Source organism: Muntiacus reevesi, chromosome 2 (genome assembly GCF_963930625.1).
Source record: "Muntiacus reevesi chromosome 2, mMunRee1.1, whole genome shotgun sequence".
Classification (NCBI taxonomy): domain Eukaryota; kingdom Metazoa; phylum Chordata; class Mammalia; order Artiodactyla; family Cervidae; genus Muntiacus; species Muntiacus reevesi.
Window position 1 is genome coordinate 12485801 of NC_089250.1, and position 12690 is coordinate 12498490.

The 12690-nt window shown below is 43.3% G+C and overlaps 1 protein-coding gene across 8 annotated transcripts in view; it reads right to left on the reverse strand.

Moving 5' to 3' along the window:
* SFMBT2 (Scm like with four mbt domains 2) overlaps positions 1 to 12690 on the reverse strand; it is a 178319-nt gene that overhangs the window by 42291 nt on the left and 123338 nt on the right. For all 8 annotated transcript variants that reach the window (XM_065920954.1, XM_065920952.1, XM_065920957.1 and 5 more), the window contains 2 exons: positions 10273 to 10355; positions 5333 to 5459 (listed from right to left, as the gene is read on the reverse strand). In XM_065920954.1, the coding sequence (XP_065777026.1) occupies positions 5333 to 5459; positions 10273 to 10355 (210 nt within the window). The remainder of the gene's footprint in view (positions 1 to 5332; positions 5460 to 10272; positions 10356 to 12690) is intronic.

Below are 12690 nucleotides of genomic sequence, written 5' to 3' on the forward strand. Positions count from 1 at the left end.
GCTCCTTGGAAGAAAAGCTATGACCAACCTAGACAGCATATTAAAAAGCAGAGATATTACTTTGCCAACAAAGGTCCATGTAGTCAAAGCTATGGTTTTTCCAGTAGTCCTGTATGGATGTGAAATTTGGACAATAAAGAAAGCTGAGTGCCAAAGAACTGATGCTTTGAATGTGGTGTTGGAGAAGACTCTTGAGAGTCCCTTGGACTGCAAGGACATCAAACTAGTTAATCCTAAAGGAAATCAATCCTGAATATTCACTGGAAGGCCTGATGCTGAAGCTGAAATGCCAATACTATAGCCACCTGATGTGAAGAACTGACTCACTGAGAAAGACCCTGGTGCTGGGAAAGACTGAGGGAAGGAGGAAAAGGGGATGACAGAGCATAAGGTGGTTGGATAGCATCACTGACATGATGGACTTGAGTTTGAGCAAGCTCCGGGAGTTGGTGATGGACCTCGGGAAGCCTGGCATGCTCCAGTCCATGGCATCACAAAGAGTCGGACATGACTGAGAGATTGAATTAAACTGATATATATACACACATACCTATACATACACACCAATATATATACTTAAATACACACTCATATACATATATATACACACCCTTATATACGTACATATATATATATACACACCCATATATATATGTATATATACATATATCTATACACACACACATATAGACACACATCCACCCATCTGCTAAAGCAGCCTCTCCCCAAAATGGCTCCAGCAGCCCATAACCCTTTTTAAAGATTTAAAATCCACCCACCCTGGTGGGAAACATAATTACTTTCACATTTGCACTTTCCCTTGTCTCATTTTTGCAAGTCTCTGCAAAATGCTTATCAACCACCTGACTTGATCATAATACAGAAGGGTTTAAAGGGCAGTTTTCTTCACCTCTTCTCCTAGACAGAAGAGGTTAACCTTGCCTGAGTTTCTTGGCACATTTGAGGTCCAAGGGGCCCTAACAAACTCCCCATGCAGAAGAATCATCTGGGAGGGTGATTTGAAATGCAGATTCCCAGACCCTGCTCCCAGGGTCAGAAGGGGTGGGTGCGGAGCAGCCCCGGGAAGAGGCACTTGCCTAGGATGCTGGCGGATTATGATGTGGAAGGCGGTTTACCAGAGAAGAGCCAGGCACACAGCAAAAACCAACCAAGGAGATTTTGAATTTCAGCTGATGAGTAGAAAATATCTCACTATCTCAACACTTGATTAGCAAAAAGCAGTTCTTAAGGGGTTGCTCATATCTTAAATCGCTTTCTCGCTCAGGGACACAACTTTTATTTATTCCTTGTATCCATTCTACAAGACTTTAGCAAGCAAAGTGCGTGTGAACTCTCATGCAAGTATTGTGCTCTGTGGAAATTGGCAAAGACAGGTTTTGCTTGCACTGGACGTCATCTGTGGAATCAGGCACCACATCCGGGCCAAGCCCCGCGTGTTCAGCGCTGGTCAGTGAGGATGTGAGGTTCATGGTAAAGGATACAGCTTTTCAAAAAGCTCCCATCCAAAGTGATACACAAAGCAGACTGAGGCTGAAATTTATACAGTATGTTTTGCTAGTATGGACTGTGGAAAAGTTTTATTCTCTCCAGATTTTGTTTCAGAGGGTAGCAAAAAGAAAAGATTGTGAGATGCTTGTAATAACCTAAGTTGATGGTTCGAATTAAGCAATCTGGTACTTCTCCACAGACCTGATGACCTCTGGGTCATCTCTATGTCTTTTTGTTCTCTGTATGTTTTTTTTAACAAACCTGAAGGGAGACCCCCCAGGTGGCAAACACTGGGTGGGCCACCATTGCCTCCCCGTGTTCAAAGTGCAAAAATGCTAACCCAGAATTTTCTTTCACTTCTAACAGGGCTCCCAATTTCAAAAGCAGGTTTTGTGCTCATGTTCTAAAGCTCTCCACAAAAATTCCTGCAGTGGCAACAATGAAACAGCTAAATAACTCAGTGGAAATGAAGCCTGCAGGTCATGGTACTTTTGTAACATAAAATGTATTTTCTACCTAAGCTAAAAGGCTGAAACACCTAACATTCACCGGACAACCAAAAATACCTGGAATACCACGCCTCTTTGAAACGGGAGGAAAACAGTGTAATAATGGGAATAAGAAAGACCAAGAATTAGGCAATCCAAAGGTGTCAACCTTCTTCCAGAAAAGTAACACACTCTGAGAACACCCACACCCTACATGTCCCATGAGAAAATGATGGCCCATATATACCACGTGACTTGGATTGTGAGATGCAGATGTAACAGCTGGTGAGCTAGTGTGTGCGCTATGACACGAGAGACATTATAACCGAATGTAAATGCATAGAACACGAATTGCTGTTGTTGTTTAGTCGCCAAGTTGTGTCCCACTCTTTTGCGACCCCATGGACTGCAGCCCGCCCATGGAATTTTGCAGGCAAGACTACTGGAGTGGATTGCCACTTTCTCCTACAAGGGATCTTCCCGACCCAGGCAAGGAACCTGAGTCTCCTGCACTGGTGGATGGGTTCTTTACCACTGAGCCACCAGGGAAGCCCCAAACATGAATAAATGCTGATAATCACAGAGATGCTAACCGAGAGTAGATATTAACATAAGAGAAAGCGTCACAACATCCTATCCCAAACTCAAAGCCCCATCATCACCAACTGCCCTGGCTCACCATTAGCAGTTTTTGAAAACTTGACATTCTTCCCAAATATGATCCCCAAATAATATTACACTAGTCTCATACGTTTGATTCTTCTGTTCCTCTTCAACATTAGCTCCTAGAGGCGCTTAAAGAATTACCTGACTTTAAGGGAAGTCAAACACTGAATTAAAATGATCATTTTAATTACCTAAACTTAGTCAATTAGCTACATGTTGAAAATATTTCATATCAATTTAATACATAAAAATAATAATTTGGTATGAAGTCCATAATAAATCGTCACATAAACTGTCTATAATAAGAATCACCATGATCATAACAATAATTTAACTGCCCTAAAGTGAGAAGAGTGAACCCCTAATATTTTGTCTCCAGGACTGAGGAAAGAAAATATACAGAGAAAAATCTGAGATAATGAGAAATAAAGTGCCATTAATATTGCTGTCACTTTCAAAGGTCAATATCCAGAAAGGGATAAAAAATCAAAACAAAACCAAAAAATAAAAAACCCCCAAAATTCAAGAAAGATCAGGAGACCGAATGAATTTTAACTTGAATTGATGAGGCGAATGCGTAATTTTGACCAATAACACCAGGTAAACAATATTCAACAGATTTTTTTTTTTGTAATATATAAGGTCTGGAAAAATGGACAATCAATTTTCTGACCTGCTTCCTAACACTAATTTTCATTAATCCCAATGAAAGCACTCAGGAGAGTAAGAACAAGAGCTGCCATGAGCTGATTTACATTTCTTTGCTACGAAACCAGAAGTGGATATCCAAAGAAAAAGATCAATAATGAGGAAAGACTGTCAAAATGTTAAACACACACTAGATGCTGTTCATCATTCTTTTTAAGAATTGGGAAGTTGTAGGGTCTGTTGAATTAAGCAATAAAGATGTTAAGAGGGATGAAACCAAACCACAGGCACATCTTAATGCCTCAGCTAGTTTCTCCATCTATAAAAATCAGGACACTCTTAACTGCTGTCTGTTAGATGTAAAGCACTCTGGAAGTACAAACTGCTAAATAAATTATGACTGCCAAAAAATCCTAACCATAATGTGCTAAATAATGATGAGGAAACATGGACTTTGAACTTGACCACTTTTTTTTTTTCAAATTAATTGCACAAACAAGACTCTAATCTCTCATAGTATTAGACTTAGTATGGTGTTAGGTAACAAACTCTAGGGATTCAAAAATCACTGAAGGGATCTTGTTTTTCCAACAGCTGCTGATTCAACTTTACAGGCAATAATGAAAATAAGTTTACATCCTACTTCAGTAACTGCAGAAATATCACCATGACACCTGTGTCCACATTTTGGTTAATTCCAACTAGAAGCCATTCTACTCAAAATTCTGGTAGAAGCGTACATCTATTAAGCAACCACTTTTTTTCAGAATTTCCTTTTATTTTAGATTGATTTTGAAATCCCAAACCATGGTTGTGTTTTAAACTATTTTCTGGGAACTAGGATTTTCAGCTAGAATCACTGTTCTCTGCCCCTTCCAATCTCTTGAACTATCATATATATTAGATGGTAGGCCTATCAAAGGACACAGCGCTTTTTTAAGACTTGTTTAATGAGGAAAGAAGATAAAGATACTGGCACCAATTCTATGACCTTCCAAACTTTCTAGGCCTATGGTGCTTGACCAGGTCATAAAATTTAAAATCTAAACTAGGAAAGCTAACATGATTGTACGACTCATCTCTAACACATTGTTCTTTTCCCATATACATCTGAAATAACTACCAAGAGCTATGAAACTGAAAAACAAACAAAAGACGCAAAGAATTTTAAATCACAGGAAGATGACAAAACCTTAACGATCAAATGCATTTTAATTCCTCCTCACTGAAAATATAACATCTGAAAAATATAGTCTTTCAAGTCCACAAGCTAATCAAACTTCTGCTTATGAAGTGCATTGTTCTGTGAATTATCTGGACGATTAGAAATAAAATGAAGCTATGAAGAACAGTTTAAACCAGGGGCCCCCAACCTCTGGGATGATCTGCAGTAAAGCCAATATAGTAATAGAAATAAAGTGCACAATAAATGTAATGCACTTGAATCATCCTGCAACCATCACTCCCCCAGTCCATGGAAAAATGGTCTTCCATGAAACCGGTCCCTTGTGCCAAAAAGACTGGGGACCATTGGTTTAAACATCACTAAACAAACAGGTCTACATTCTGTTTATTATATATTTGGGGAGATAGTCAAGTCCAGTTACTATTTTAAGGAAAAACTAAACATCTGTGAGAGAAACCAAAGTAAAGGGTATGATTAACATTAAAATGCAAATATATAATTTTATCCTGTTAACAACCAAGACCTCAAATACCAGTTTTTGTGACTCATATTAATTTAATTGTGACATTAGCTTGTATAATCAGAGATGTAAAAAGACCACTGTGTTCCAAACATAATTTCGCACCAGCATCTCATTTCATGAAACCATTAGTCAAGATGAGAGCCTCTGAACGAATTTATATTTGATTAGTTTCACTTATTTAAGGACGCTGAATAATTTAAGACCGCTGAAACAAGAGAAAAGCAAAGCGGGCGTACCGCGGTGCTGAAGTTGTCGGCTCCCTGCCCATTCCCGGTGGACCCCGAATTCAGAACGATCAGGAACAGTGAGTACCTTCCAGGTGAAGCCACATCAGCCTCCCCTTCACAGCTATGACAGAGGCCACGCAGAGCTCTCCTGGGTTCCTGGGGTTCACGGCTTCAAGCTTCATGTTCTTTGTGAACCCCCGACTGAACGATGTCTGGAAGAGAAAGAGAACGGACACTGAGCCAGCAGATGCCACAATGAGAAAACGCTCAGAGACAGCGGAGCTAGCTGGCACAGCAGAAATGAACACACATGCACCCATGCACACACACACACATGTGCACACGCATACAAGTGCATAGATCGTACTAAGATAGGCAAGTTCACACGCTTATTTCCCCATCACCTATGAGAAAAGGACCACACATTCTTCATTCGTGTCCCAGAAAAGAGAACTCTGCTTGGCACACAGCAGGTGCCCAATAATACCCGAATGAGTGAGAGGATGAGTCCATTCTCATTTCCCAGTTCTGTGTGCATCCTTCCGACCCCAGCATTACTGTGACACCAATCACTTCTCCTCTTCCCTGTGCTCCTCACTCACACCACACCGGGTACATTTCAGGGTGAAAGGAGACCGCAATCTCCACCTGGCACCACCTCCTGCAGCCTGATGTCTGTCCTCCAGTGTGTTTGTTTTGTTGTTTTAACGGCAGGTCTGCTGGTGCTGACTTCTCAGTTTCCTTTTATCTGAAACGGTCCTTATTTTCCCTTTGATCCTTTTGCTTATTTTTATTTACTTTTGAAATTCACTTTTAAAAATATACACAGAGGGAAATTCATTCTTTTCAGTGCGATGTCCTAGGAAGGCAGGACTGTCAGATGAATGCATGCAATCATGCAGCCATAATCACAGTCAAGACACAGAACACGGCCGTCACCTGCAAAGAGGCCTGGCACTAAGACTGGTGATCAATCCCTCCAGGACCCCCAACTCCTGGACCACTGGATCGATCTTCTGTTACTGTAATTCCACTCTTCCTCTAACGTGATTTAAGTAGACTATTATTCTAGGGGGCCTTTCGAGTCTGGCCTTTTTCACTAAGCAAAGTGTTATCTGAGAGCCAGTCATGCTGCCACAGGATTGGCACCTCATTCTACTTCATGCTGACTGGTATCCACAGAAGGGCCACAGTTTGTCTCTCCATCTATCAGCTGGAGGGCAGCTGAGCGGTTTCCAGGCTTTGCCAGTTGTGAACAAAGCCACAGTGGACACTCAAGGACAAGCTTTTGTGTGAACGTAAGTTCACTAATATGCTCAGGCTGCCAGAGCAAATACCACAGGCTGGCAAACTCAAACAGAAATGTTGACTCGTGGTTCTAGAAGCTAGAAATCCAAGATTAAGTCGTCAGCAAGGTGACGTTCTTCCGAGGCCTCTCTCTTGGCTTGAAGACGGCCATCTCCGCCATGTCTTCACACGGCCTCTCTGCCATGTATGGGGTCTGTGTCCTGATCTCCTTTTCTTATGGGGACACACGTCATGGTGGATACAGGCCCATCCACAGGACCCCACTTTACCTAGTTACTCCCCTAAACACTCTAACTCCAAGCAGTCAACATTTCGAGCTGCTGAGAATTAGGACTGTAACACATGAACTCTGGGGGGACAAAATTCAGCCCCTAACACTAAGTTCTCATTTTTCTAGGGAAAGAAGGATTGCAGGGCCATAAGGTGAATGCGAAAGTCTGTTAAAAAAAAAAAATGGGATGACCACTCCCGTGCACCTTTCTTCCAGGCACCTGTTTCCCTCCAGAATCTGCCTGCTTATGTTCATTCTCCACGCTTCTCAGATGCCTGTTTGGGTATTCCGTCCAGAATTTATGGTTGCTCTCTTCAGGGGAATCAAGTCAGTATGAGCTTACTCAACCAATACTAGAAGCAACACTCCCTCCTAATATTTCAAAATAAATCTGAAATCTTCCCCAAATTACCCACTACTTACAAGTTTTTTATCTGAAGGTACAATACTATATAAACATATCTAATTTGAAATACATAAACTGAGATAAACAGGTTCCTGTAAGTAAGAGAGGTTCCATCTTTATGTGACTTGTAGAAGGAAACCAAGGTAATTCATATTTCCATGTTTTTTTTCAATGGACGTTAAGTTGAAAATGCAATTAAATCTTTATGTTACCAGAACTAAATTATCCAATGTGTGTGTTAAGAAACCAATTTGCTCCTTTCCTTTATGTTTCTTCAGAAATAAAAATCAAAGAAAGTCTAGGTTGGCTGTTTTTCTGCAAGTTATCCTGCCAGGTTCATGACTATTAGGTATTGAGTTTCTTATTGATGACATGACCTGATAGGCTGCCTGAAAAGTCTCTATGTAAGTTAAAATGCATTTTATCCTACTTAATAAGGGAAAGCTACAACCGTATAACCTACTTCCACTTTAGCTCACTGCAGGGGGGTAATTTATAAAGGACGAATAGCAAAACTGTTACCTGTGAGTTTATTCTACTTAGTATTTGGCTATGTCAATCCATCTCAGAACCACCTCGGATTTTTAAGCATCCCGAGGGCAACATCTTCCATGCACCCACTTCCGCATTACCCCTCCTCTAGTACACACAAGATGTGTGATTAAAAAAATGAATTCACAATAAGCATGCCATTCAAGAGCACTTGTAGCCTGCTAACATCATCCAGCAAGGTCCCAATAATGCAACGCATGTGCCACCAGGCAGATACCCAAGCTGTCGATTAAATAAACAGACAACCAGATACAAAATTGGGGGGGGCATCTTGATAACAAGTGCATTCCTAATTAAAATGCCAGTGTTTCATTAATACAGATCTCATCTTGGTACGTTGAATCCTGAAAGCTCAGAGGCCACCTGGGGACATTGGCTTCTAGCTCCCCATAAAGATCCATTTGAACAACGGCTAGCAGAGGGCATATAAAAAGATGCCTTGAGGGAAGCACACTGTCCTGGAAGAAATAACTTGCCGAATCCAGAATGAGATGGGGATGTGAAGGTTTTCTTTCCACGGCTAGAGTTGGGGAAGGACGATCTCCCATCTGGAGGAAAGCACGGCCTCAGAGGGGTCTGAGGATGTGATGAAGAGTTTCCACAATTAAATGAAAGGCAGTGAGGCCAGTAGATTCCATGCTAGTGATAACAACACAGCACAGAGTCCAGTTAGACTCCAATGGACTTAACATGCCTTCAGAGCTGACCAGCTGCTGTCCTCTGCTGGCTGGTTGCACAGCTGTCTCCATGCCCCCCAACATACACACAGACACACACAGACACACATGCAGCTGTCTCCATACCCCCCACCACACAGCCACACACCCACCGTACAGCTCTGTCAGCGCCGTGAAAGGCAACGTCACCCAGTAGGAGTTCACCGGATCACGTACGGAGCCTGATTTCCAGCCCTGCCACAGATGTGTTTCTGTATTTATGAGCACAAGCTGACCTCGTCATCAACCTACTTAATTTCCCCAAATCTGATTCTGATTTACGCTCAGTATTGAGCTTCTCTCTATTAAGCCAGCTCTTCCCAACAGAAAGGGCTGCCAACCGAGTCCCTGGAGGATAAATTATCCTGAGGCAGCGATGAATCAGCAGCTCTAGGAGCACGTGCTGGAAGACTCGGCTTCGGTGTGGGAGCGCGACCCTCCGCAGCAGGCACAGTCCCCGGCGGGAGGGCCAAGTCTTCATTCTCAGCATAACAAATGAACTTTCAAAACTAAACCCATGTTCAACATACAAGGCTATACCTTTGTGCCTCATTCTCAAGTTGGAGATGATTCACATCCCTTTTCGGTTCCTATGTTTCAATGAATAGTTTATAAACTATTTTGTACAACAAACTCCTATAACTAAGCAAATACATACGTTGGAACACACACACAGTTATTTCATGTGTCACTGTGCCAAAAAGCTCTATTTGAATAGGTAGCTTAAAGTTAAGCACAGCAGAAAAGTGTTGGATTTAGTATCTTATTACTTTAATCTAATAAAAAAATTTAGGAACATAATTTAACATTATTTCTCAGGAGCAGAGAGTCTCCCATTCCATGAACTTATCAATATTATACTCCATGGACTTCCCTGGCAGTCCAGTGGTTAAGACTCCACACTCTCAAAGCAGGGGGCACAGGGTTGATTCCTGGGCTGGGAACTAAGATCCCACAGGCCACACTCTGCTGTCGGTGGTTAGGTGCTCAGTTGTGGCTGACTCCTTCGCAACCCCATGGACTGTAGTCTGCCAGGCTCCTCTGTCCACGGGATTTCCCAGGCAGGAATACTGGAATGGGTTGCCAGTTCCTCCTCCAGGGGATCACCCCAACTTAGGGATTGAAGACACATCTCCTGTGTTGGCAAGCAGACGCTTTACCGCTGAGCCACCAGGGAAGCCCTACGTGGCCCAGGTCCACAGTTAACAGGGGCCCTGCTGGCCGGCTGTCCACCAAAACCTGTCCTCCTCCTGCCAGCGTCCAGGCTCGAGGTGCGGGGGCAGTCACCCGACCAGGGCATACTTCCTACTCATGGCATCATGCCACCGAGTGACTGGTTCTCAACAGTGGAAGGTGACGGAAGTAATATGTAATGTGCGTCAGTATCAAACTCAGCGTCTAGAACCAAGGTTCTCCTCTCCCGCCTCTCCCTTTCCTGTCTGCTCCCTAGATTCAGATGACCAAGCCAAGTACAAGCCTAGCCCAAGGCTCAGCACAAGGAGAAGAACCACCTGCTGATCGGAAATAACCTGGACCTTCCACCGGGGAGAGAGAAACTTACGGCATGTTTCGTCTCCAGTCTGCCATCATCGCCCCAACCGATGCAAGAGCAGAAAGGACTTGTCAGGACCAACATGAAGTTTAGGCTCCTGGTGCAGGGTGGCACCCCGAGCCCACCACGGTCAGTAAACAGGAAGCAACTTACACAGCACGTGCACCTCGAGGTGGGGAACACACACGAGAAAACGAGCAGCAAGAAGCAGGCGTCTTACGTTTCTGAAGCAGAAGGGAGGTGCCTCCTCTGTCCCATGCTGCTTGTGATAGTCCGCCCAGTCGAAGTCCTGGCCAGAGTAACCTGTGTGACAAACACAGATCCAACCCGTCAACTGAGCCACGTCCCAGACCAAAGAAAAGCGTTGCAGGGCGTCAGGGTCAAGGTAGGAAGACGGGCAACCTCAGCCCCGCTCAAAATGTGAGGCCCTTTCTCCAGTGTGACAACATGTCGTAGTTTATGAGGGCCGAATGAAACACTGTAGAAAGTGCAAAGTATTAACTAAATACAGGTAAGGTGCACCATCATTACCGTAATTCAGGGCCTGAACCAGGTGAAGGAGGGCATTTGCCCACATCATCACAGGTCGAGAGGTAGATCTGCCTTGGGGAGAGCAGATCAGAGTATCACACAAAACACATGTGCACACGGCACTGTGCACAAAGACATGAACGTGCCTTCGCATCAACTCTGAGTTCCCGTGAGCTTACAACTCGACATCTTCATGGAAACCATGAGATTTTATTAGAAAACACCACTAGAGAGGAGTAACCTTTAAAGAGCAGCAGAAGGTAAGACAAATAGCAAGAGTAAGTTGATATTGTAGCAAGAAAGCCTCCACAGACATGGAAAGGGGGAGGAATAAACCTTGCCTTCAAACTGATGAAAAAGGAAGGAAAACGAGGACGCGAGAAGGTGGGCCTTTCTGGGGGGAGTTTTGCGGGCACATCTGAGATGCTGGGGAGTTTGAGAACCAGCTATTCATATGTATTACATTTAATGTGTTCCTTTATTCATTTCATCTGGGGGTGGGGAGAGCTACATAATTATACAATATATATATAGATCCATCATGACCACCAGGACAAGAGATATGAGAAGTTTAAAACATAAAACAAGAAATGTTGAGTATATGACTGAACCTAGGTAGGAAAATATCTCTTAATGTCACTGTCATCTGCACTCCTATAAACACAGGAAGACAACTGGAAAAAAAAATACAGCACCAATCAGGATTAACTGGAAGTGTGCAAATATCCCTATAACCATCATTTTCGGTTCTCTCTTCACTGGTCCAAGTATACATAAAATCAATCTGGAAGGGATTTCTTAAGTATATTCTTAACCCAAGTCCCCTGACTTCTTTGCCCTGTATCATCATCATAAATTCTGCACCTGCAAATTCACTTAACGTGGGGAACTCTGTTACTAAATCCCACAGCTGCAGAGACTACAGAAATTCCCAGACTGAAGAAACTCAAGATACTGTTTGCTTCCAACTTACATGTGTACAAAATAGTATACTTTTCATTAAGTAAGCTCCAGGTACTCAATTGGTTTAAAGATGAGGGTGAGGATTAACCAAGAAGGCAGCCATCTTCCTGATCCGGGGACTGAGCCTTGACCCTCCCTCCCCACCATCAGTGGCAGAGCCTCTGCCCGCCCACCTTGTTCCTGAGACATCCCCGTAACGAGTGATAGTTCCTCAAGCAAGAAGACGAGACATCTCAGAGCCCTAAGATGCTGGGTACTCTGCGGCTAGCTATGAAGATGTTCTGCACGTTCTTCCACACACCCTCCCCCCAGAGCTGCCCCTCCAGCCAGAGGGTTCTGGTTTCTGGAAGCAACCAAACCAACTTCCTTCTGACTATTCATAAACAAAACAAAATGTGTCTTAAGTGAGGTATTGCGAGTTTCTTTACAATCAAGGTAATCTTCCACTTCAAGTACTTTCTCTGGGATTGTTCTGGATCAAATCCTTGCATGAATATGTAAGAATGGAAAAATTTACTAAAAGACACCTAAAAGCCGGTGAGAAGTCACTGAAAGCTGGTGAGACATTCCCTCGTTGAACGCTGAACGAAAAGTACTGAACCAGGAAGGAGAAGCAGATTAAAACCCAGTTCTAACAGGACTGGAATGAACCAAGGTCAGAGTAAATTAAGTCTTCTGTACCTGACCGTCCCTATCTTCTAATCCACAAAATGAAGAAATGATCATCAAAGTCTCCTTTGGTGGTGGTTTCATCATTAAGTCGAATCCAACTCTTGCAACCCCATAGACTGTAGCCTGCCAGTCACCCCCACCCACTGGATTTTCCCAAGAAGGCTGGAGTGGGTTGCCATTTCTTTCTCCAGGGGATCTTCTGAACCCAGGGATTGAACCCACACCTTCTGCATTGCAGGTGGATCCTTTACTAAGTCTGCAGAGGAGCCCCAAGTCTCCGCTAGCTGTAGCATTACCTGCCTCAGAGCCACTAATGCCACTTACTACTGCCAAGTAGGATACTCTCCCTTCCCTCTGTGGTGAATTCCCATCCCTTCTCCTAGAGAAACGTGCAATGGGTTGAAGAGAGGTTACATAGCAAGACATTCCCTAGAAGAGCTCTCAACCGAACAGCTGGGGACAAACTGAGTCC